The following is a 27,578-nucleotide window of genomic DNA, read 5'->3' on the forward strand; positions in this document are numbered from 1 at the left end:
GAGAGGTAAACCATGCTCATGTTCCTCCTTTTCATGCTTTGGTGCCTCACAGAGGGCAGGTCCAGCTCAGCTACCTTCATGACAATTGACACATTTGCTATTCTGTAAAACACAAAGTGATTCATTTTTTAAAACATTCCCGCATTCTGCTTCTTGGTGTTCAAACTTTAATATTTTTGACAGCCAGTCAGGCTAATTAAATATCTATTTTGGGTGTTGTACTATTCAGCTAGGGGGCAAAAACAAGAAGGGGAAGACAAGTGGTATAGCTCTAGAAAACTGAAGGAGGTCTACGAGCCTAGATGTTTTCCTCCATTGGCCATACATAACCCCATATACCCTTTCTCAGATATGTACCAACTATTGAGGAAGGCCTTGTAGAAAGGCAAAACATGATGGAGGCAGTGATCCCAACCTACCTGGTGGCAGGAGAATCCCTAGGGAGATCAGGAGACCAAGGAGTGGACCCTAGCCTAGGAAAATACTTTAGGGCTGTTGTTTCTTCAGTGTGCTCTCTGGACCAGCATCATTAGTATCATCTGGGGACTTGTTTGAAGTGCAAGACCTCTGGACTCACTTTACACTTGTCAAATCAAGACTCTAGCCTATCAGTCTTGTTAACAAGCCATCCAGGGGAATAAGAGCCACTGCTAAAGGTCATTTACAGGGTAGGTTGATCTATCTCTCTACCTTGACATAGGCACTGTGGTTGGATTGGCAAAAGCAAAGTTGTACTCCAGCTGGAGATTGAAATCTGTTTTACTACTTATCAACTGGGTGACTATGGGCTCTTGTTTAACAGGTTATCTTCAGTGGAAATGAAGATCCTAATGCCTGTGTTGGAGAATTGTAGAGATTGAGATCATAAAGAGAAGCCCCTTACTCAATGATTAGCAAGGATTTTCAACAAATACGGGTTTTTCTTCCTCTCTCCTTTCCTTTCTTCTTCCCTCTTTTCTGTTCTTCCTTTCCCTTCTTTTGTTCCCCTTTAAAGGGCCCACTGGATGCTCCAAGTTAGTTGTAGGTATGTGCCTTATTTTAAATCAGAGATTAGTCTTAGATTTCAAACTCCCAGTGCCCCCAGAGTGTAGTGATTATATTTCTAGGTTAAAAATTAGGGAAACTGGGTCTGATAAAAAATGCATATATTTGTGAGATCAATAGGATCGAATATTTGAAATTAGAATTATCTTTGTAAATCTGAATAAAAAGAAACAGGACCTCATTCCATCTTTAAGCATGTTATGCCTCTTTCCTCTTTTCATCCTCTTACTCATATCCAAAAATGTCTTTGGTGGCGGGGCTTGGAAACACTTTACCCCATTCATTGGTAAATCCCAGTAAAAGCCAATCTGTATTTGGTGCTGCATCCAAAATGCCCTGGGAATTGGAAATTATTTTTTTTAGAAGCCACAGAAGTGCTATCCCATGGCCCAGAGCTATTTTTGTATCTTGCTAAAGTAACCAAGCACCATCTCCTGGTTTTTTGTTGGGCTTGTAGGATGAAGAATGGGGACAGCTTAGAATTAGGGCTTTTGGTGGGGAGAGGGACATAAACCAGGTTGAGAATAGAGAATTTAACCCCTAGTCTAGCCACTGCTAAATGACCTTTTCTTGGCTTTGTTTTTGTAGCTATGTACCATTTGATAATGTTGCTCATCTTCTGCTGCTTGAAACTCTTGTGCTTATGCTCTAATGACCACACTTAGAACTGATTACCACTATTCAAAATCAACTTTGACCTCCTCCTTCTCTTCAAACTGTATTCAAGGTCCTTCACACATGACTCTAGCTCATCTTTGCAGCCATTCCTCCCTCTAATTCCCTTTCCCAGATCTACCCTCTCCAAATTCTACTACCAGTTCACTATTCAAATCCCCACTGTCTTCACCTTGATACTTTGTTTAATCTCATTCTTCTGTCTCAAATACCCTTCCATTCCCTTCTACATTTGTTACCATTTTTTTCACAGGAGTTAACTTTATTTTTACTTTATTTATTTATTTATTTTTAACAATTCGTCATGTTCTGTCTTAGTGCCCACAAAGAGTAGAGCCCAATACCCATCTATAATCCCCTTCTTCTTCTGAAGTCTTATACTAGGCCAGTATATGCCAGACATTGTGCTAGGCAGTGTACATGTAGCATTTTAGCTCACTCCCTGTACAACCCTTTCTGTAAGGCAGACATTATCCCATTTTGCAGATGAGAAAACTGAGGCCAAACATTGTATAGTTTGAAACTCTCTCTGGCTTTTGTGAGACTGCACTCCTCAGCATCCTCATTACGTGCTGACAGCTCCATTTTGGTTTGTCCCTTTGACTATTTTTCACCTCCTATTGTCATAGCTCCTTTCTGAAGTAGCAAAGCCAGAATTGAAGCTAGATTTACCTGTCTCTAACCATCTTTGCATACTACTTGAAGGGCATTTGTTATTGATACCCAGAGGCTCTTTTATCTATAGGTAAGGATAATCACAGTGAGGAGATCCCTGCACATAGTAGGAGCTTACTGAATGAATTTTGAATGGAAAATGAATGAGCAAAGAGTACATGTATGAAAAACTTGTAGCAAGTTAAATTTCAGTTCTGCACACAAACCAATTTCTAGCTCAAATTTAGTTTACTTTTTAAAAACAACTTAGAGGATGGGAGAAGAACATCCCCTTACTCCTGTAGTGTTTATGATGGAAGACCACAGAAGCCCCATACAACTACCAGCCCTTTTTGGATTAGTCCTTTTTGTTCTTCTGGACACATACCTGCCAGCTCTTGGTTTGGTGTTTTACAGCTCATGAGGCAAATGAAAGTGTAGAATTATCTCCATTTTTTTAGGTGAAGAAACTGAGACCCTGAGACAGCATAACTTATAAGTTACAAGCAGAGTCTCTAGAGCCAGACTATATCTGCATTTGAGTTGTGGTCTCACAGATAGTGCCCTGAGAAGGGGGTTAGTAATCAATGCCAAAAAACTTTTTTGACTCTTGATTAAAAGCCAGAGATGTTGCTTTAAACCATGAACCCACGTTGTCATCTAGGTTTGGGATTTATGGGCTTATTGAGCTCTAGTAACACTCAGCTGGGACCCATCTTTGGCAGAAGAGGGGAATATCTCTATAAACATTTACTTTATTGTGGCCAGTGATCAGAAATTCTCTTTGTGCACTGTGACCAGCGATTCTATTTCTTCATGGAGGCCAGAACAAGGAAAAATTGACTTTTCCTTGCAAGAAATCAAGTTAAACATAAAAATGAATCTCCTCAGAGTCAGGGGCACCAGTGACTAAAAGTGGCTATCTAAATCTTCAGGGTTCTTTAAGACTAGGAACCTTCTGTTTTTATGATATTATGGGTGGAGTTCTGTAAGTTCTGTACAGCTAATGTGTACATAAGATAAGAAGAGCTGGCTCCATAACTTAGTTCTTCTGTTATTAGCTGAAGGACCAAGTCACTTCCCTGAGCCTACATTTCCTCATTTTAAAATACAGGTAATAGCAAGACCCAACTCATTCAGTACAGATCAAGTAATATAGTAGTTGTGGAAGCACTTTGCAAACAGTAAAGCCCAAGGTACTTGAAATACAGTGTTATAGAGATTTCCTTCATCCATAATGAGATTTCCTTATTCCTTACTTTCTGTGGAATGCATGAAGTTTAGAACACTGAGCAGTAAAGTATGCCTTAGGCAGGGCCTGATGAATAGTACACTTTAAGTCAAAGGATTAGAGTATGTGTGTATGTATGTATGTATGTGTTCATCCATGATGTGTTGTGTATTTGTTTCTTCATGGGTTATTCTCTGGCCAGTCTATTTTATAGCAGATCTTTGAGAAAGGTTGCATATTACATAGATGTCAGTCTCTGTTGTCTTTGAACTTTTTTGTGGTACTGGGGTTGAACTCAGGACCTAGCAATTGGCAGGTGTTCTACCCCTTGAGCCACACTTCCAACCCTTGAACTATTTTGTCTTCAGTCTTATAGAGCCATGATTTTCTTGAGGAGTCAGTCCTTTCTCAAAATAGGCTGATAGAAAAGCTGACTTCTAAAGGACATGTTCAGAAATTCAATGCTGGAGAGAGAATGCTTGAGTCCCTGTGCCTGTCAGGGCATATGTTCTCTACTTCCAGAATGTTTCCCCAAATGCTTGGAAGACTGATGGTCCATTCAGGCTGGAATAGCTCAGGGACCAAAGAGAACAAATAACACAGTGGTTAGAATAGTAGCCAGAAAGAGGCAGACTACCTCCACTGCCATCCTTACCACAGTGCTTAGATTAGTGTCATGAATATGTATGTGTGTTTGTGTGTTCATGTGGTAGCAGGATAGATGTTTGCCTAATGTGTGGACCCCAGACCTGCTGTCCATGAAGTCTAATGGCCCAAATTAATGACCACACACAACCTTTGCATTACTGAGTGATTTTTAGTTCATCTCTTCTTTGTTGCCCAGTTTTCCATCCATCAAATGGAGACGTCAACCTAGACTCCCTCTGTGTCACACAGCATGCTTATACAAATCACTGAATGAATCTGTGCCAAGATTGAGTTTCTTGAGCACAGGACATCACAGAAAGTTGTATTCTTTCATATCCATGACCTCTCTGGATGATATCATGTGTGGGTGAGGGCAGGAGACTGCAGGACTGGAATCCATTGTGTATGAAGAATGTCATAGTCTGTTACCATAGGAGGATTATAGTGGGGATAATATAATGTACCATCAACTCTCAACTGGTCAGTTCCAAGGAGGAGGAGAAAAGGGGGAGAAACACAGAAAATTGAAAACAATTACACTTGAGCCTCATTTTAACCTTTGATGTCAGCCTTTCCACACATTCCAGATCTAGGGCCTTGAAGTGCCAAAGAGGGATAACTAGAGTTTCTTTCTTCTCTGGGGGAGGACTTCATAAGCAGGAATAAAAGCATGACACCTGTATAGTATATATTCACACTCTGGATCATTCCATACATTGGCTAATGGAGAGTTGACAGTATTGTTTGTCTTGTGGTCCAACAGAGCTTGTATTTCAGTGTCATTTCCCTCACCCCATCCCCCACCACTGGAGTATGTAAGTTTTTCTGTAAGTAGTAGAGCTTTCTGGGTGGGAGAAGGGGCAAGCAAGGTAGCCAGTTGTGTGGACTGAACACATTTTCATTTTGTCTCCTAAGCTGATCACTGGAGATTCCATCGTTAGTGCTGAGGCAGTATGGGATCACGTCACCATGGCCAACCGGGAGTTGGCATTTAAGGCTGGCGACGTCATCAAAGTCTTGGATGCTTCCAACAAGGATTGGTGGTGGGGCCAGATCGACGATGAGGAGGGATGGTTTCCTGCCAGCTTTGTGAGGGTGAGTGTCAGCCTTCACTCTCCTCTCCTCTCCTTGGCTGCCTATCCCTGGCTTCCTTGTCATCAGCCCTTTCCTGGTGGCTTTTTTCTTTTCTTTTCTCTTTTCCTTTCTTTTCTGTTTCTCATTTTTTTTTCCTTTTCTTTTTTGCTCTTTTATTCAGGACCTGGGCTTCCTTTAATCTTTGCCTTTCTGATTTTTTAGATTTTTCCTTTGTTTCTTGTTTATTTTAATAACCTTTCCCACTTCCCATCTTTGTACAAATCACTTCCCTTGTGTGGGCCTTCATTTCCTCTTCTGAGTTTGTAGTTTTAAAGAGTCTTTTAAATTCTATATTGCTGGAAATTTTTGCCTTTCTTATTTCTTTTTTTCTACTTCCCCTTTTTTATTCTTTCTTCTTGTAGATCCTTCTTATCTCCTCTCTTCTGTTCTCGTCTCTCCTCTTTCTCCTCCCATCTATTCCCCACCCCCCTTCTCTCTGCTGCCTTTGCCTTGTTTCTCTCATCTAGGAAAGTGTGGATGCCTCTGTGTATTGTCACAGGACTGTCTTCAGCTGTTAATGTAAGCATATTTTCTCCCTGCCCTGTAGGCACTAGAACTTACTGGTTGCATATCTTACTTTTTGCAAGAAAATCAAATGGCTGGAATGTAAGATGTGCCAAACATGGGAAACAGAGAGTCTGCAAGGTTTTTTGGCCTCTTTAACATTATACCATGAAGAACCTGGTCATTAACAGAGGTACTCTTGGGAGGAGGCTGCTCCTCTGGGTCACCAATTAGCATGGTACTATAGTAGAATGGCATTGACTAAGTGTTCCAGCTCTTGACTGTCCTTGAGATTATGAGCTGGAATTTGTTCTTGTCTATTATAAGTTCTAGCTTTCCCTACCTGTGAAATGGTGTTGAAAATTCTTTATTGCCAGGGGATGTCACTATGAATAAGAAAATGTGAAAATTCCTTCATGGCAAGATAAATAGCAAAGGCACATATGGGTGTTTTATGACCAATCACCTTTTGTTAGTTTCTTCTGTAAGAAAAGTTTCAGTCTTCTGGACCCCCTAATAAAAGGTTAGAGGGGGCTCTTAGAGATCAAAGGGCTTCAAGGTTAACGTTATGGCCATGTGCTATGAAAGCAGGGCATTTGAAGTCAAACAGCCTGAGATGCAACTTTAGTGCTTTCTACCTCTATGACTTTTGAGAAGATTTTCAACTACCCTAGGCTTTGGTTTCCTCATCTGAAAAATGGGGATATCAGACTTTTTATAAGAATTTAATGAGATAACATATGCGAGTAAGATATATAGGATAGTGCTTAAAAATGTTAGGTACCTGGCAATGGTAACTTGTTTTACCATTATCATCATAATTCTAATTATCTTCACTACTGCCTACTAGCTCTATGGAATCCATGTGTCGTAGCCGGCCCTAGGGGTTGAAAGATCCCTTCTTTGGAGGACTACAAACCCAGAAAGCACTGCCATCCAATGGGGATGATTTAAGTGAAGGTACTGTCCAGAAGCAGGGAACTAGATAAAATAATCTCTCATCCCTTCTGTCCTGAGAGTCTTCTAATGAAATATCCAGTCCTTTTATGTTTATATAGCATCTTTCATCAGCATTTCAAAATGCTATCTGTGACTCAGCTCAGCTTTTCTGGTTGATGAATCAATTCCAGGGTACTCAGAAAGAACACATCAATAGCCATGAGTGTTTAAGATTAGTGTGGGACCCTGTACAGATAGAGCTTATGTCTCTTGTACTGACAGTCCTCTCTCTTTAAAAGAAGGATTAAACTACATCCCAAATGTATTTTTTCTTTCAGGGAAATGTAACTTTTATAAGAAGCAGTAAACTGAGAGATAAGGGGAGAAATGATTGAGCAAGCCAGGATAATTCAGGGAGGCAAATGGCAGTCATGCTTCAAAATAACAATGAATATGCATTGGTGATCCTAAGTCCAAGACCAAGAGGAGGGTTCTTCCAAAGCATATGTCTCTAGCACCCACAATTGCAGAGAAACAAATCTAAAACCCAGAATCCTAGCTAATTCAAAAGAATCCTTAAAATGGAGCTCAAAAATTAGAAGTTTTAAAAAGCACCTAAATGATTTTACAGTGCTGCCAAGGCAATAGAATATATAATGAGAGCCACAAATATAATTTAAATTTTTCTTATAATCACATTTTAAAAAGTAAAAAATTACAAGTAAAATTAATTTTCATATATATTTTGCTTAACCCAATATATCCAAATATATTGTATGTCATATATTGTCACTTTGAAATTATTAATGATTTGCTAAATTTTTGAAATCTGATGTATATTGCATACTCACAACACAACTGTGTTCACATTAACAACATTTCAAATGCTCTGTAGCCACATGTGACTAGTTACTACTATATCAATAATATAGGTCCAAGTCTAGAATGAATACTATGATCATAATCCTGGAGCATTAATGATGAGCCCAAATCATAACCCAGACCTCCAATATTTTTCATCTATACTGGTATTTATTCCTTGAAAAACTAAGATAATATCCACGTTGCCTCAGGTTGTATTCATGAGCATTTCTTTGACCATTGTGAACCTTTTTGTTTGTTTTAAGCAAAGTAAAGTGGTCATCAGATCACTAATGGAGCTTACCATGAACCCGTAGGGACCAGCTGTTGCAGTGTCACTAGAAAAAGAAATAGTATTAAGCTTTTGTATGAATGATGTGAATGTTGGCTCCAAGGTAGATCTTTCAATTCTCATGAATGAGTATGTATAGGTTTACATTTATGGTAAAATTGTGTGATAGATAAAGGATTGCATGATGGATGTTATGGAACTTCTTTGCTGATCTCAGAAAAACATAATTTCCATCTCCATTCTTTTAGATTACTTTTGGTTGAAGGTAGAGGGTATTGTGAAAACCAGTGCTACCTAGATTAGGAAGTGGCACACTGGAGTTTTAGTCATAATCTTATCACTCATTTAGTATATAATCATGGTCCTTTATTTTCTCCTTCATCTCTGAAGTACTATCTAGAACCTATTCAAACTCTGAAATGTCTAGCTAGGACATAGAAAAAGGTCAGGTCATATCAAACTTTTGGGGGGGAGCAGTACTGGGGTTTTGAACTCAGGGCCTTGTGCTGGCTAGGTAAACACTCTACCACTTGAACCATACCTTCAGCCCTTACACTAAACGTTTGAATCTTCAATAGTGCTTAAAGGAGGTAGGTGAATGGGTGATTTCCTGGAATGCTGTACCTTCACATTGTAGGATATTTGTTTGATTTATTCACTCACCCTGAGCTGAGATTAAGTAGTTATTTGGCATATAACCAAGAAACTATAGTAACAAGGAAAAGATTTCCCCCATACCAATACCAACTGGATAACTTTGTTTGTAGATCATGGGGCAAAATTAACGACAGACATAGCTGAACATCTCCATTCTCTACCAGAAAGTCTCATTTCTGTGTAAACATTCAGGCCCTAGGAAGGATAATCAAGGGTGCTTAGTGAGGTTCTATCCATGCTAGACCTATCTTGTTGTTACTCATGTTAAAAATATGGCACAGAATCTGAGAAACCCTCAGGTCTATCATTTAACGTGTACAACTTGAGCAACTATCTATGAATCATTAAAGCTCAGTTTTATTTCTTATAAAACGGGGATACTTGGGTCTTGGGTAAATGATTTTATAACTTGTGATATTCTGGATACATGTAAATAGGAATTATGATACCATTGGTTTCTTTACAAGAATTTGCAGTATACCTATACATATATCTTCTACTCAGTCAAATCCCGTCCCTTGTTTAAAATTTTATGCTGTGTTGTGTGTGTGTATGAGAGAGAGAGAAAGGGTGTGTGTGTGTGTCTCTGTATGTGTGTTTTCTCAGGTTCTTTTTCTTCTGTATTGGGAATGTGGCTTCTATAAGAGCAATTCAGGAGATGATGTACCTTCTGAGCAGTTGGTCAGGTTAACTAAATCAGAGCTTGCTAAGTATCAGTCTCCATATCTACTTGTTGACATCCTTAGCTGTTTTCCTGGTCTTGTTTCCAGTTCCCTGGGAGCTAAAAGCAATCTGTTGAGATGTGTCTTTAAGTAGCAAACCCTACCTCTGTTGTAGGCTTTCTTTGCCCATTGGTCCCCAACTCTAAGTCATTCAGGTTATTTTTCTTTATCACTACACACAAAAGGAGCCTTTTTTTCTGACTCTGGGCCTTGCCTAGAGAGAGCTTGCTGCCTGTTTGAGGGCAGTTTGTATATAGGATATGTGATAAACATGGGAAATGAGGTCTATGTGACAAAGTGTGAGTTTGGTTAGAAAATAAAGAGCTGCTAAGATGCCATCAGGAATTAAATAGATATTTTCCTTTTTTTATTCTAGATTTCTTTGATTCTTAGCTTGCCTGGAGGTGGGGAGATGCAAGGATGACCTAAGCAGGTTTTTGCTTTCATTCCTTGCCTTTGTATATACCAGATGTCACAGAAACCCATCCTCTCCTGTTCACTATTTAGAGTGTCACTTAGCTTTTATTTATGTAGTGTTTCTTTTTGCAGCCAAAAAGAGCCTTGAGAAAAAAAATTTTCACCTATATGAAACCATAGACTCACAGTGGATTTAGAGTTGGAATGACCCATCTTGGCAAAGGTGGCTAACTTAGATGCTTACAAGGGCCAGGTATGTAATTTACCCAAGTGAAGCAGGCTGAGTTAAAGGTAAGTTGGGGCCTCAGAAATCCATGTTCCATCTAAAGGGAGCAAAAGTGACTTGGATGTTTCCCACTGATAGAATAGCATGTAGGGGGAGGAAGCCCAGTGGAGCCAGATATGTTTTGAGAAAAGCCAAGAATCAAAATTTTATGTAAGCTGGGTATGGCAGTGCACACATATAATCCCAGCACTTGAGAGGCTGAGGTAGGAGGATCATGACTTTGAGACCAGCCTGGGCTACAGAGTGAGTTCAAGGCCTTCTATATAGATGCAAGACCCTGTATCAATAAATAAAGAAAAAACAAAAATATATAAAAAGCTCCATATTTTAAAAATGTTCACCAGTAATTCACTTTTTAAATGAAGTATTATGAGAGTCAAACAGAACACATCTATAAGGTAATTATTCCCCCAGAATCTAGCTTGCAACCACTGGTCAACCTGAACTCCTCATTGTATAAATCTTGAGGAAATGTAGGCCCATAGGATGTAAATTATTTGCTTTCTCATGTTGGGAATTTGCAACAAAGCCAGGACTTGAATTCAAAATTCCTAAGTCTTATATAAGACAGTTGATTTAAGTCTTTGTCTAGTAAGTCTAATGTATGGATTGCTTCTGGTATATTTTCTGTCAGTTTATTTTTTCCTGTGAATGTTCCTGTTTTCTAGTAGGCTTTGTAATTTTTGTTGACAACTGGGCTTTTTGAATATTACATTGTGACAATTCTGGAAATCAAATTAGTTCCTTTCCCAAGGCTTGCTGTTGTTGATTGTTGAGGGCTACAGATGTCCATTTGTTTAGTGACTTTTCCAAATTCTTTGCACAGGCTATATTCTTTATCATGTGTGGTTACTCAAGTCTTTGTTCTGTTATCTCATTGGTTGCCTATGACCTGAAAGAAATCTCCTCTAACAATTGGAACCAAGAAGTTAAAAACATTACTTGCTTTGTCTTTGCAGCTGGCCTTTGAGCTGGGGTATCCTTCAATACTGTGTCAGGAGTGTAAGATAGCTTTGTGTTATTAAGACAAAATACCTGATATAAACAACTTAAGGAAGGAAAGATTTATTTTGGCTTAACAGTTTTAGAGGTTTCAGTGCATTGTCAGCTGGCTCCATTATGTTTAGGCCTATGGAAGGCAGAAACATTATAGTGGAAGGACATGGCAGTGGAGAGTTGCTTACCTCAGCAAAGCTCCAGGAAGCAAGCAGAGCAGAGAGGAAGGGACTAAAGACATTATAACCTTCAAGGGTATGACCCCAGTCTAGGGCCCCACCTCCTAATTTCTACTCCCTCCTGATAATTTCATTAAATTGTGAATCTATTAATGACTTAATCCATTGATTAGCTCAGGGCCCTCATGATCCAATCCCTTCCTAAAATCCTTACCTCTGAACATTGCATTGAGGGCCTAAGCCTTCAACACATGAATTGTTTGGGGACATTTCATACACAAATCATAATATCAGACCATTTACAGCTCTGTCTTAAGCTTTCTTTTCCTGCTTGCATGAAGCCCATACATCCTCCAGAAGTATAAGCCTATGGTCTCTCAGGATTTTTTCTGAGCATGTATATGTGTTACAGTTCAACTTCCCCATTATGCATGTTTAATTCCTTCTCAGTCTCCTCTTTCCTGTGCTATTTTCTCTTTTTGTTGCTTGTCCCATTAGACATATTTTAATCTTGGACAGATATAACCATATTCTGGAAAGCCACTCTAGTCCTAAGTCATTCTCTTTGTCAGTCCCCAAGAGCCATTCAGGGGAAATGCACAACCACAGTATTTTAACAGCAAGATCATTATCACCAGATCTTGGCTTCCAGCAAGCCACTCTAGGAATGTGGGATACTCTCCCCTTAGCCACTAGGGAATAGAGGACAGTGGAAGGATGATTGAAAGTGCCTCAGTGATCTCTTACCAAAATTTGTGTCTTTTTCCACCTTAAGTAATCCCCTGCTTGCTGCTAAGTTTTGGATTAGATTTCAGAGTTCCAAAAAAGCAGCTTCTGTCTGCCCTTGCCAACTTAGGGTTGACTCAGTGGAGAGACTTACTCTTTTTGCACCCTACTCTGCACTTTTAATAATGTTGTCCTCTTCTGAATCTTAATCCTCTGCTTTCTGAACTTATAGCACAATCAAGAAAGGGCAAACATGGGCTGCTAATAATACTTAATAATTAAGGATTTACTTTCCATTTCAGAGTAATAGCACCAGTACTTTGCTTTCTTAGGATGAATTTAATATGCCAACCCTTATATATGTACTCAAGTTCAAGTGGTCAAAAGTCTGTAGCCTTTAACCATCTATGCTGAAGGTCTTTCTTATAGTCCTAGAGATGACATATTATAGGTTTTGTGAGTGAAGTCTGATATTGGCAGGGAGGGCCTTTCTGCCTGGATTATAGAGATTTCACTCCTCTGTACTAGAATTTCAAATGGCACTTATTTGCATTCACATGTTCCATCTTAATGGCTTCTTACTGTGTTCATGCTTTAGATTATATTACCCAGTATATCACTTGGCTAATTTGAGATGATTTTAAAAAAAACTTTGAAGCCCTATACATCTCAGAGAAAACCTTAAATCTAGTGGTTTCTTGATCCAGACAATTCTTCCAAATTCAGGTAGCCTGGGTCATTCCATAGACCTCTCTTAGAAGCCCAAAACTAAAAGCAACCTTGAAGGTCATAGAGCTTATCCCCCAGCCTCCAGGAAGGACTATTTCTAAGTCACCTTGACTTTTGAGAACAACCCTGTAATTCTAGGTACTTGGGAGGTTTGTAGTTTGAGGCCAGATGGGAAAACCCATCCCAACCAATAGCTGGGCATGGTGGCACCTGTCATCACAAAGCCATGTGGGAGGCTGAGATCAGGAGGATGGTAGTTCCAGGTCAGGCCAGGCAAAAAGAAAGTGTGTAAGACCCCATCTAAATGGAAAAAAAGCTGGGCCTTTCATCCCAGTGACATGGAAGCATAAAATAGGATCACGGTCTAGGCAGTCTGGGCAAAAAGTGAATTTCTGTCTCCAAAATAATCAGAGCAAAAATGACTGGAGGCATGGCTCAAGCAATAAAGTACCTATTTGGCAAATGTGAAGTCCTGAGTTCAAACCCCAGTACCATAAAAAAAGATAACATTTTTGTATCCAAGTTTGGAATTTGTGTTTTAGTGATTTCCTAATTCATTTTTTACCAAAAGTTCAACATTTTTCAAAGTCTTATCTCTCTTGTTCTAGGGTAGAGACACTTTGCTCTTGATCTTAGTCAAAGCTACCTATATCTATTGAGTAGGAAACTTCCAGAGGTATAAATGTCCAGGCCCTAAGCTTCCCTCTCTATATGAACGAAAGGATGTAAGTGAAGATAATAAATGAAACAAAACACAATGGGAAGTAAGGGCTGAAAAACATACTTTCCTGGAAGTTCCATTTGCTTGGGGCCACCTGGCCCTCCATGGGGACTCCTAAAGCTTTATGTCCCATAGGAAGTACTTTGAATTCTGGAGGAGTGGCCTGAGAGTCAGATGAAATTGACTTCATATTTTATATTTAATGCTTGTGAGTGGTTTGTTCTTTGTCATATTTCTTCATAACTTTGAGCCACCTTTTTATTTTTATTGCTTGTGAAATGGGGGTAATGAATCTTGCTTTTTCTCAAATATCAGATCCTGATATTTGAATAGCATACTACAATTCGATATAGCCTTCCCACACATGGCTGCAGTTTTCCCTCTCTAACATATAGAGTTTGAAGGGCAGTAGAACAGGAAATAGAGGCTCAATCACTTGTTATAGAAAGTCAGAGCATAGAGAGAGCATCTCTAGAGACCCAGATCACTTAGAAAGAGTAGTGTCTGAACTTTGAGCTTCTTGGGTCTCACCATTAAGTGCCTTCCCCACACCCCATGATTATTGTGGGACTCAAATGAGCTAGTAGGTATGAAAAGAGATTTACAAGTCTAAAGACTATGCTCCCATGAGGGTTTATACTTGTTCTTTCTCTGAAACGTTCAGGATTAGTTTGGCTGCAGGCAGTACAGATAATCAGGTCAATGCAGAGGGCAGCCAACCAGCAAAAGAGTGTACTTGGTGCTGTGAGGACCAGGTCATGGTAACCTGGCACTAGCAGCTCTCTTATGACTTCTTGTCCTTACATTCCAATTCCATGATGGAAGGATTGATAGCATACTTCTCTCCTGGCTTGGGACCAGAAGTACTCTTGTCTATAAAAAAACTAGGCTTGTTAGTTACATTGGCTATATTGCTGGTCTCCAGGCCTGTTGATGTCTTTGCTGAATTCAGCTTCTCCTTTCCTTGACCCCCATAGAATAGATTTAGGCAGTGGAATCTCTAGAGCTACTATGTTTGGCTTTAGAGCATACTCACCTCTCTCTTATATTGCCTTTCCATCCTCGTTATTACTATTTCCTTGTTATTGGGATAACTTGTTCCCTAAAGCAGTGAACCTGATCAGGTCAGCTATAGTTAATATGGATACCAAACTCAGGTGTAGAATGAGTTGAGACCAAAATAGGCCAGAGCTAAGGGTGTGCACTAAGTCTTTGTCAGCCTAAAAGAGCTATGACTCTGTTCTCTGGGTATCAGTTAACTGACTCTTGGCTAGTCATGTTATCCAAAGGAGTTATAATGTAAGGACACCTGAACAAATCATTCTTTTCCCTCTGGCCTTTGTCACTTTTTCATGAGCTTTCCTTTTAGCCTATATTTCCTCCATTTCTCTTAATTGGGACAGCAGGCCATTCCCTGTCTCCAAATATAGCCCTTTATCTCTGAACAGAAACAGGTAATTAGACTGCCATGGCTGCTTTGGGGAGAGACATCAAGGTATTTAAAGGGAGGCTGAGGATGGGATTTTATAAAACAGAATTTGGCACCATGCTCAGGTTCATCCATCTCAGTCCTTCTATAGACATTGTGCTGTTGAAGGCAAAAAAAAATACTTGCTACAGGTATAGATGATTTCCTTTAATATGGAAGTAAGAAAAACTTAAATGTCAAGGAAAAAAATATAATATGGAAGTAAGGTCTTTCTAAACACATAAATAAGCAGTTATGTTTCACTTTGCTTTTCCGTTTCTGCTGAGAAAAGAAGATACAACTGTATGTGGAGAAATCTGTTTGTGGTAGCTGAGGCCTCGAGTTCTCTTTTTAAAAAATGGTTGAAGACATTTCATGCCCCTCTTTGTTTTCTATTACCATTGCCACACTATCCCCTTCTCCTTACCTTTATGAATTACTTAACTTGTCCTTTTGTGTAGGAGTTTTTTAATCATAACTCTTCCTATCCCAATTATAGTTATAAGATGAGTGTCTTAAGGCTCTAAGATGGGATATGACCTATAGTAGGCTCTGTAGGTAGTTAGAATGATAGAGCAAAACCAATCTGTAACTTAGCACTTACGGTTGATAGCTCATTGTTGTTTCTGTGACATCACATTGCCAACTAGGGGGTTGTGCTCTGTTTAAAGATGCTTAGAAACAGAATTTTCTTTCTTTGTGGGGGCAGGGATGTTGAGACAAGTTCTCACTATGTATCCCAGGCACATGTCAAATGCACGATCCTCCTATCTCAGCTGTCTGAGTCCTGGGATTACAGATGTGCATCATCACATCTGGCTGAGAATTTTCTTTTCGGTAGCATGAATGTCCTTCCTGTAGTTGCCCTTGTACAAATAAATATGTCTTGTGAAACTGTTATTTGCTCCCATGGATCATCAAAGAGAAGCTATCAGCATTGATATGTTATCATATGTTGTTACTATTAATGCTGTAAGAGTTATTCTTGGCCTTTTTTTGTCTTGGTGGTACTAGAGTTTTAACTCAGGGTTTTGAGACTGCAAGGCAGGCACTCTACTGCTTGAGCCAAATCTTTAGCCCAAGAGTCATTCATTCTGACTACGTATGCACCTCCATTTAGGGAAGGACATTCTGGTCTAGGTTTGCATTTGATTGAACTTGATTGAATTGGATCTAGCCAAAGGCCTGGATTTCTTGATTTTTTTCTAAAATGGCTTGTGAGTGATGGTTGTTGACTCATAGCACTGGGAAATTTTAGGGCTTGAGGGGATCTTAAAAGTCACCTAGTTTAGCCCTCTTGCTGATAGTTGAATTTACTTACTTGTTTGTTTATTTATTTATTTAGGTAGTACTTGAGTTAGAACTGCCCTGTGCTTTATAAACAGGTGCTCTACCCCTTGAGCCATGCCCCCAGCCCCTTTTGTTTTAGTTATTTCTCTAATATCATCTTACATTTATACCCAAGCTGCCTAGGACTGTTATCCTACTATTTAAACTTTCCATGTAGTTGGGATGACAGGTAAGAACCACCATATCCAGGTATTGGTTGAGATGAGTCTCTACCTTTTTGTCCAGGATGACCTTGAACCCCAGTTCTCCTCATCTCTACCTCCCAAGTAGTGAGCATTATAGATGTGAGCCACCTCATCCAGCTTGATCACCTCTAAAGTGTTCTTGCCTTACTAGTGGCCATCTACTTTCTGATTTTACCGCTCTACGAATATGTAGCTCCCTACCTCTTCAGGTTACTGGTTATGGCTCAGGGCAGGTCTGAGTGACTTTGTTCTTATATTGAATTGGAATCTGTCTTTCTGGAGCTTCTACTCATAGGAAGGGTATAAATAGCCAAGACTCCTGGCTCTGGAGATCATTTTTCTAGATAAGAACCAGAGTCTTCTCATTTATTAGCAAAGTGGCCATGGGCAAGTCACTTGGACTCTCTGTGCTTCAGTGACCTTATTTATGTAAGTTAGTGATATAATAGTATCTACCTCATAAATTTGTCATGGGAGCTAAACAGAATTATGAAACAAAGGTATTGTCAATTGGGTCTGACATATAGGAAACATTCAATAATAATACTGATGATAGAACAAACTTTTAATGTTAGTGGCTGAAGGAGTATCTTTATTTCCCCTTGCTCATCCTTTTTGATCCTTTGGTAGTACACTGTCTCTCTAGTCTGTCTATAGCCTTTCAGAAGTCTGAAGTCTGAGACCAGATCTGCTAAGACTTTCAAGCCTTTCCTGTCTTCAAGGATTCTAGACTTTCATCTTTTCCACATCATTTTGATGACTTATTCCATTTGCATCAGCTTCTTGCTGATTCTACATGTATATGGCTAGACTGAGGCCTTCTGGGCATGTAAGGCTTGTGTTCCATTCTATTAAGCCACTTGTTTCAGGTCATGTGCTACATGGAGGTCTGGACATGTTGATATTTCCAGGTTTTCAAGATAAATAGGAATGGTTTTACAACTAATGAGCCAGCTGAGTGTGCTTTTTTGGCTGCTCTGGCCTCTATCAAAAGATATAATAATATTACTGAGGTTGTATCTTAGCAGTTAGCTTTCATTTATGAGCAAATAAATGGTGGGACACTGTGCCATACACAGAAAGCCAAGAATGAAAATTTTGCTCATTGGTCCAGCTCTTTAGTTCTTTTGATAAGCTAATAAGCTTAGTGAAGCTATTGACATTGCTACTCAGTAGGACTTGGTCCTGAGGGTCATGTATGAGGCAGAGTCATGCCCACATTCATGTTATATACCAGATAATAAGTATAGGTTCCTTTTGTTGTTTGTGTTGATACTGTACTTTGAACTCAGAGTCTTGTACTTGCTAGGTGAGTACTCTTCTACTGGAGACATACCTCTAACCTTTTTGCTTTAGTTTATTTTTCAGATAGGGTCTTGTGTTTTTTGCCTAGGGCTTGTCTCAGGCTGAGATCCTCTTACCTCCATCTCCTGAGGAGCTGGGATTGCAGGTGTGTGCCACATTCTGCCTTTCTTTTTTGGTGAGACTGGGGTTTGAACTCAGTGCTTCATTCTTGCAAAGCAGGCACTCTGTGGCTTGAATGACACTTCCAGTCCATTTTGCTCTGTTTATTTTGGAGATGAGATCTTGTGAACTATTTTCCTGGACTGGTATCAAAACCATGATCCTGCCTGAAAGTGAGGGTGGTGATGGGGAGAGGAAGGAGACGGGGGAGAAATGGCCCAAACAATACATGCACATATGAATAAATGAATGAATAAACCAAAAATATGTGAGAACAGTAAAACAAAAACAAAAACAAAAAAGCCATGGTCCTCCCAATCTCAGCCTCCCAAGTAGCTAGAATTATAGTTGTGAGTCACCGGCTACTGACCTGGCCTATTTTTTGAGATAAAGTTTTGCTAACTTTTTTGCTTGGGATGGCCTTGAACTATGATCCTCCCATCTCCACTTCCTGTGTAACTGGGATTGCAGGTATGTACCCTCATGCCTGGCCCAAGTATAGGTTACCCTTAAGTGCACATTTACATATGGTCTTTCTTGTGAGACAAAATTGGTAGTAGCTCTGAAATTATAGTGCCATCAGATAAACTTATGTTGTGGACAAATTCTAGAGTTCAACTTCCCACGTGATTGAGATAGGCTGAGGGTATGGAGTAGATAAGGACCATCCCAACTGCAAATGAGACATTCTAGCCCAGCTGATAGATTGTAACATAAGTAGGCAGCTTTGTTGACATGACAAACTGATGCTATTAGTGGGTCCAACATCAACTTGCTGACTGTGATTTAAAAAGCAGGAAAAGTATGGTGACTAGGAATCCAGAGGTAGATGGTGTGCCGTGACAAATCTCTAGAATGAAGGGCTTGGTTAGATTTATTCATCCAACAAATGATGTTCAAATGGCTATTGAGGGTGTAAAGATGTGTTTTAGACTGTTCTTCAATAGTCTAATGGTAGAAATGAGAACTTTTATGGAGAGGGGATGATTTGTCTAAGTTCTGTCTCTGTTTTCTCTCCTAGAAGATGGAGGAACTGGGCCAGATAAACTCCAAGAAACTTTCTAGATCATACTCCATAATCTTTTCTTATTTAGGTAAAATAAGCATACATTTCACCTTATCAATAGTTTAAAAATATACAATTAAGTACACTCACAATGTTGTGCACCCATCATCTCTGTCTAGCTACAGAACTTTATGTCCCTCCACAAATAAATACCATACTCATTAGCAGTCACTCTTCATTACTTCTTCTCAGGTTCTAGACTCCATAATGTGTTGTACACATGTTAGCAGGTAGAAAGCAATGGATAGATATAGAAAGAATATGACTTAGTAGGCGCTGAGGTCAGGAAGAAGCATATAACTCAAGTAGCCATAAGAGAATACTTCAGCCTGTATAGGGAATACCACAGGCTAAAAACACAAGGCAGATGTTGCAAGAGAACCCTTGACATGGAACAAGCCAGATTTAGGACAGTTATAGAGTTCTTCAGGAAAAAATTGTGCATGAGATCCTGCTGGACTTAACCTATGCTTATAGACACATAGCCCAGACAAGATCCACTAGGTTGTTATTATCTTCTAGTTTGGCATCATTTGCCCCTAGAACCACAAGTTAACATCTGAGAAAAACTGTCCTCTCTAGCCAGGGAAAGGTTCTAGAAAGTACTTCTGTATAAGTACTTTTTACTCTCATAATTTCACTAAATTTCTCAAACTCCAAATGCCATCTCCTTCATAGCCAAGCTCTAAATGCACCCTCCCCCCCAACACACAAACACACCACCACCACCAAAGGGAGACTTAATGCAGCTTATGATGGGGATATTGATGAGTTTTGTCCATGACAAGGCCAACTAAGGTGAGAACTCATGGTGTGGCTCCAAAGCTAGTACTTTTCCAGGTCACCACACTGACCTTCTTTTCTTTCTGAATGTCTGTCAAATAATTGCTTTCTCAGAGATGAGTAACTCAGGTCAGCTTGATTTTCAGTATCCTTCCTTATTGTGGCTTTCATCATGAAATCAGGAAGGGCTGGGTTTTGTACTTCCTTAAATAGATAGCTTAAATAATTTAAGAAGCCTTCTCTTTCTTTTAGCTCAAACAAAAAGAAAATCAAAGGAAATGTACAAGAATTGAACTTAAAAAGGTCCTGTCAAAATACTCCTTTTGTGGCTACTTTACTAATGAACCTAAACTAATAAACTAATAAACCTTGATGAATCTTAACAGTATAGGCCCATGAAAACCAATGAAAAGAGAAAATTTGGGGGTAGAATGGAATGTAGTTCATCTTCTTGACTGAGGAGGAAACTGTCATCTGTGAAGGGCTTCCCTGCACCCCAACCCACTCCCATTTGGTTTGATCTCTTATTTTAGAAAGATGACTCATTGCCAAATGACATCAACATCTCCAGCCAAGGCTAGTAAGTCTTCACCCTTTACTGGTGGTGGGTATGGGAGTGTTTAGTTCCTAGCTGTGAAGCAAGTGACATTTTGAGTGTGAGAGATTTGGGGGAAATTATGAGAGCAATTTACAAAAGTAATTTCTAAAACCCTTCCTTGACTAGAAGGAGAGTTTTTCTCAGATATTGCATCATGGTATCAACTTAGGGGATAAAAACATGATGAGCCAATACTTGATTCTGTGCCAGCAAGTATTTTACTTGTGGTACATGAGAGTTTTAATGCATTACTTTAATCCTTATAATAGCTGATGAAGTAGGCATCTGTTTTACAGATGAAGAAATTGAGGATCAGAGACATCCTGGCAAGGCAGTTATAGCACCAATATTTGTTTCCAGACTTATCTCCTAATTTGGCCTAAGAGTCTGGAGTCCTTACTTCAATCCTGACTGCTTCTTGTTCACTGTGAGGTAACTCCCTCTCCAGCCTTGGCTTTTTCATCTGGAAGTGGGAATCATAAGGTTTGATTTGCCTGTTGTATTTGTAATTTTTGTGTAGCTGTGACCAAAATATCTGCAGACAACTTAAAGTAGGAAAGACTTGTTTTGGCTTATAGTTTCAAAATGTTCTGTCCATTGTCCATGGATCCATTGGTCCTGAAAGCATGCGGAAAAGAAGGCTGTTGCCTCATTGCAGAAAAGAAGGAGAGAGAGAGAGACAGATGAGAGAGAGAGAGAGAGAGAGAGAGAGAGAGAGAGAGAGAGAGAGAGAGAGAGAGAACAGGAGACCAGGCATAACCTTCAAAGGCATTTCCCCAGTGACCTACTTCTCTACCTAAGACCCACCTCCCAAGGTTAATAGTGCCACCAGCGTGGAACCAAGTGTTCAACACACAAGCCTGTGGGGAACATTTCGTGTTTAAACCATAACAGCTGTCTTACAGAACTATTTTAAGACCAAGAAAGAGTTTGTGGAAAGGTACTATTTTTGAACTAGGTTTTTGTCAAAAGACAAATGATTTAAGAGAGTAGGAGAGGCCTTCTTGGAGAGGGGTAGAGTTCACACATTAGAAGGATCTAAGGATGCAATAGTGGTAATAAGCAGGATGTGTTAGAATGAATGGAAAATGTGGCCTAGCTGAGGTTGTGCATGTTTTGAGTTACAGTGGAACTCAATGGATCAGGCCTGGTCTAATGTGTTGAACTCAGGGCTTCATGTTTGCTAGACAGGCGCTCTACCACTTGAGCCATGCCACCAGCTTTTTTGGTTTAGATTTTTTTTTGTGTGTGTGTGTGGGGGATAAGGGTGCACATTTTTTTACTGGGGCTACTAGCATCACGCCAAAGTCCTCCTTCCTCTGCCTCCCTCATAGCTGGGATTATAGGCACATACACAAAAACAAGGCCTGTCTTGTTTTTGAGATAGGATCTTGGTAACTTTTTGTAAGTGCTGGCCTCGAACTGTGATCCTCCTATTTCCACCTTCCAAGTAGCTGGGATTACAATTATAAACTACTATGCCTGAACTTGTTTTTTGATGAAAGCCATTCTGACAGGGGTTAAGTGGAATCTAAATGTAGTTTTGATTTGCATTTCCCTGATCACGTAAGGATGTTGAACAGCTTTGATATTCTAATTTTTATTTTTAAATAATAGAATCATTTAGAGTATGTTTTCCTTTTTCTAAAACCTTAACTATGTACCTTAGATTTTAATAGTGTCCTTTTTACATAATTTGTGATATCACCTACTTTTCCTCTTCCTTCTTTTTTTTTTGTTATGGAACCAAAATTTTCATTGCTGTGTTTGAAACTCATTACTTCTCATTATGTATGTGCTAGAGAGGACAAACAATTTGTTTGAAGTGTTCTTATGTTGATCTTTCATGTAATTAATGACAATTATTAAATATCTTTCCCTTGAGGGGCTAAGGAGTGATTTCTTTGTGTGGTTATATATATTATGATGACTGTCTTTGTGCCAAATGGGAATGTAAGTTCTTCCTGGTATGTATACTCAGGGATGTCTAAGCATGCTTGATTCTCTTAGAAACTGGGATTAGAATTCTAAAACAGTTGTGTATGTGTGTAGGAGTGTATGTGTGTATGTGTGTGTGTGCATGTCAGTGAGACCTGTGTCTTCAGCCAACCTGGTTCCTTTCAGTCTCCCACATACCTCTGCATCCACACTTTGCTGTTGCATCTCTGTGGTGGCAGAGAAAGGCATTATGATGACCTTTGTTATAGGAGAGTTCATGATCCCTCTAATCCCATTCTCTTATCTGTGTTTTGTCCTTTTTCAGTGTTGGCTGAGAATTTTGGCTGGCACCTTCATTCAAACAGAGGCAGAGCAGAAGGTTCTGTTTGTGATTAGAATTACCTGGGAAAAGAAAGGGCTACTTTGGGAGACAGTAATTTCCTCAGCACTAATTGTGTTCAAGCAGTTGGGCTGGACAATTGTTCACAAGGGGTATTGTCAAGGGACTCTATGTATTGATTTTAGGACAGAGGTTGGTTTGGACTAGCTGACCTTCCGTTTCTGTTTTAACTCTCATTCTCTAGTTCTAAGATTCTATTAGAATCCTACACTACCTACACTACACTACCCTACACTTTTTGAGAGAATCCTACACTACACTACCCTACACTTTTTGAGAGAATCCTACACTACACTACCCTACACTTTTTGAGAGAATGGCTCACTTTTTACTCTTCTCTGGCTGTCTAGATCTGACCTAGGAAAAGATTGAGGTGAGATGTAGACAATATTGCTTATATATTTCCTTCTCAGAAACATTACACTACTAACTTCTGGGATAAAGTAGCTTTCTAAGATACTCCTCAAACCTTTATTGAATTCATCAACGAGCTACCTGTGTTGGGTGACTTTTCATTACTGTGACAAAATTCCTGACAGAAACAATTAAAAAGGAGGAAAGGTTTATTCTGGCTCATAGTTTTAGAGGTTTCAGTCCATGATTGGCTAGTTCCATTACTTTTAGGACCGCGGTGAGGCAGAACATAATGGTGGTAGGAGAATGTTGCAGTGGAGGCTGCTCACCTCATGGTGAGCAAAAAGAATGAGAGAGCAAGAGTGAGAGGGAGAGAAAGAAAAAAGAACAGGCTAAAGACAAGATGTAGCCCACAAGGACATGCCCCCAAGGACCTAATTCCCTTCAACTAGGTCCCACTTCCTAAGTTTCTATCACCTCCCAATAGCCATCAAATTATGAACCCATGAATGGATTAATGAAGTTAGAGCCCTCATGTTCCAGTCACTTCCTAACAGCCCTCATGTTCCAATGCATTGCTGCATTGGAAAACCACACCTTCAGAAACCTGTGAGTTTTTGGGAACCTTTACATTTCAGATTTAAATTATAACACTAGTGGGTGCATATTATAGCATCTCTCCTTTTAGAACTACCAATTCATTTGGAGAGAGGGGCTAGTAGTGATTTCAATAAATGGGCTGAGTGGCCATCAATTTAATATAGGAAACAAGTGATTTACTGGAATACCCATATAGGTAATTTAAATGCAAAGATTTTTTTCTGCACAAAAATCCATACCTATGATTTCCTCAGGAAGACAAGAAATGTGGGTAGGATGAACAGTCGAAGGGGAAGTTTTACTTGTTCTACACTATTTTAACTATTTTATTTTTATAGAAATGTAATTCACATACATAATTCAAATACATTTTTATAGAGATGTAATTCACATACATAAATTATAAATTCACATACATAAATTGCCATTTAAATCTGTATGGCTTAATGGGTTTTAATTTTGTATTTTGGTGGGAGTGGAGTTTGAACTCAGGGCTTCACATTTATAAACCAGGCACTCTACCACTTGAGCAACACCTCCAATTCATTTTGTGCTGATTATTTTTGGAGATGGGGTCTCACAAACTATTTGCCCAGGATGGCCTCAAACCGTTGTCCTCCAGATCTCAGCCTCCCAAGGAGCTAGAATTACAGGTGTGAGCCATTGGTGCCTGGCTCAGTTTTGGTATACTTACAAAGTTGTACAACCTTATCACACTAATTCTGGAATGTTTTATTCATTTATACTTTTAAAGTTTAAACATTTTATATTAAAACTTTAGTGAAGTAGGAAGAAACACATTTTGTTTTTTAAACTCTAGCTTTTATTTATTTTGGGGGCATAATATTTATTATATATTTATGGGGTATATTATGGTAATTTAATACATGTATACAATAATAATCAAATCAGGTAATAAGCATTTCCATCTCTTCAAATATTAATTATTTTTATGTGCTGGGAATTTCATTCTCTTCTAGTCATTTGAAATATATCAGATTCTTTTACATATAGTTATCCTGTTGTACTAAAGATCCAAAAGTTAAAGAACCAAAGTTACTAAAGTTTGTATTGTGTCCCTTATTGAACTTCTTTCCATCACCTTTCCTTATTCCCTTCCTAGTCTGTAGTGACGACTATTCCATTTCATTCTTTTATAAGATTGCCTTATTAGTTTCCACAAATAAATGAGAATGTGACACTAGTCTTCCTGTGTTTGCCTTATTTCATTTAATGACCTTCTGTTCTATCCATCTTGCTTCAAATGACATTTTTCATTTGTTTTATGACTGAATAATATTCAGTTGTATTGTAATAATATTCAGTTATAACATTGCTTTTTTTAATCCATTCATCCAGTGAAGGACCTCTGGGTTGATTCCGTGTTTTACTACTGTTGACTAGTGCTGCAATGAACATAGGAGGGCAAGTATCTTTTTGGTATAATGATTTCAGCTTTTTTAGCTATGTACCCAGAGAATATTTTATTTAAAAAATTATTTATTGTTAAGAATAATTCACAATAGTGGAATAATTAATTTAACGCATGCATTACCTTATAGACTTACTTATCATTTTTTTGTGATAAGAATATTTCTCACTATACAATACATTATTATTAACTGTAGTCACTATACTGTAGTGTAGGTCTCCAGAATATATTCTTCTTGTCTAACTTAAGCCTTGTATTCTTTGACTGAAATTTTCCTATTTCCTGTCCAACTCAGGCCCTGGAAACCACTCATTTGTTTTCTGTCGCTATGGATTTGTCTATTCTAGACACTTTGTATGAATGGAGTTATATACTATGTGTCCTTTTGTGTCTGGTGCCTTAGCACACTCTTTCTGTGCTTCATCCATGTTATAACATGGATGATATACATTATTAGTATTTCATTCCTTTGTATCACTGAATAGTATTGTATTAAATAGATAAACCACATTTTAATTTATCCATTTATCGGTTGATGAACATTTGAATTCTTCCACTTTTCAGCTATTATAAATAATGATAATATGAACATGCATGTACAAGTTTTTGTGTGAATGTAAGTTTTCAGTTCTCTTGAGTATATACCTAGGAGTGTAATTGTTGAGTCATATGCGTACTATGTGTATAACTTACAAAGAAACTTTCGAAATGTTTTCCACAGTGACTGTAGCTTATTACGTTCCTACCAACAATGTATGAGGGTTCCAGTTTTTCTACATTCTCATCAACACTTTTTAACCAATTATTATTATACCCATCCTACTGAGTGTGAAGTGGTTTTTATTTTCATTTTGCTGATGGCTGATAACACTGAGTATCTTGTCATCAGTTTATTGGCCATTTATGCCTTCTTTGGAGAAATGTCTATTGAACACCTTTGCCTGCTTTTAAGTGGGTTGTCTTTTTATTACTGAGTTCCATATATTCTGGATACCATGCCCATATCAGACATATAAATATTTCTTTTTTCCCATTCTGTGGTGGTCTTTTCACTTTCTTTAATTGTTTTTAATTTTCATGAAGTCAAAATAGTTTTTAATTTTGATGAAGTCCAGTTTATTAATTCACTTGGTTACTTGTGGTTTAGGTAGAGACTATGCAAAAATTTTCTGGTTTTCTTTGAAGAGGTTTATAATTTTAGCTCTTATATTCAGGCCTTTCACCCATTCTGAGTTAACTTTTGTATGTAGTATAAGGTAGAGATCCAGGTTTATTCTTTTGCATGTGGAATACCCAGTTGTCCCAGCATCATTTGTTGAAAAGACTATATTTTCCCTCTTAAATGTTTGTGGCACTTGGACAAAAATCAATTCAGCATAAATGTGGGATCTGTTTCTGAAATCACATTTGTATTTTGTTAATCTTTATATCCAGTCATATCTCAGTGTTGTACTCTCTTGGTTACTATAGATTTGTAGTAAGTTTTGAAAACTGGAAGTGTAAGCCTTCAAACTTCATTCTTTTTCAAAATTATTTTGGTGATTGTGAGCTACTGAATTTCCATATGAATTTTAAGATCAGGTAGGTTGTCAGTTTCTACAAAGAAGGATAGGAATTGTTTTGAATCTGAATAAATTTGGGGCATATTGCCATCTTAGCAACATTAATATCGATAATATTGGAAGACAAGTTTTCTGACCCATGAAAATGAGAGGTCTTTCTATGTAGTATTCTTTACATTCTTTCAACAATGTTTTGCTTTTGTTAAATTTATTCCTAATTACTTTATGTTTCTAATACTATTTAACTGCAACAGCTTTCTTAATTTTACTTTCAGATTGCTCTTTGCTAGTATAGAGAAATACAGTTGATTTTCCATATTGATCTTATATCCTACAACATTGGTGAATTCATTTGTTAGTTATAATAGGTTTCTTTTCTGGTGGGTTCCTTAGTATTTTCTATGTATAAGATCATGTGATTTGTTGCTGATGATAAATTTCTTCTTGTTTCCATTCCAAATTTCTTTTTTTTTTTTTTTCACAGTTGCTCTGGCTAGGACAGATATCCTCATCTTCTTCTTGATTGTATGGGGAAAACATTCAGTCTTTCATCATTAACTTTGGTTATCATTTTGAGGAAGTTCATTTCTATTTCTAGTGTGTCTAGTGCTTTTCATCATGAAGGAGTGTAGGATTTTTTCAAATGCTTTTTCTGTGTCTGCCAAGGTGGTCATGTGGGGTTTTGTAACCTTTTTTTCATTATTATGGTGTTTTATATTGAAATAAATATAGTAAAATGTTGTTAACCTTGCATTTTTGAGATCAGTCTCATCTGGTAAAGTAGATAATTAAAAAAATTTATATGTTGTTGGACTTGGGGTTGCTAGTATTTTGTTGAGGAGTTCTCCATTTTTATTTTTTGGAGAACTTTATGAAAAATTAATTTGGCAGAATTCACCAGTGAAACCATCTGACCTTGTTCTCCCCAATGTGGGAAGTTTCTGAATATTCATTCAATGTCTT

At 38.4% G+C, this 27,578-nt stretch overlaps 1 protein-coding gene across 10 annotated transcripts in view; it reads left to right on the plus strand.

The window, feature by feature from the left end:
• Nucleotides 1–27,578, plus strand: part of Arhgef9 (Cdc42 guanine nucleotide exchange factor 9) — a 354,155-nt gene that overhangs the window by 230,326 nt on the left and 96,251 nt on the right. For 9 of the 10 annotated variants that reach the window (XM_074062552.1, XM_074062551.1, XM_074062553.1 and 6 more), the window contains one exon: nt 5,168–5,347. The exons of the other annotated variant lie outside the window; for it this stretch is intronic. In XM_074062552.1, coding sequence (XP_073918653.1) covers nt 5,168–5,347 — 180 coding nt within the window. The remainder of the gene's footprint in view (nt 1–5,167; nt 5,348–27,578) is intronic. 10 annotated transcript variants of the gene reach the window in all.

This window comes from Castor canadensis, chromosome X, assembly GCF_047511655.1.
Source record: "Castor canadensis chromosome X, mCasCan1.hap1v2, whole genome shotgun sequence".
In the NCBI taxonomy this organism is placed as follows: Eukaryota; Metazoa; Chordata; class Mammalia; order Rodentia; family Castoridae; genus Castor; species Castor canadensis.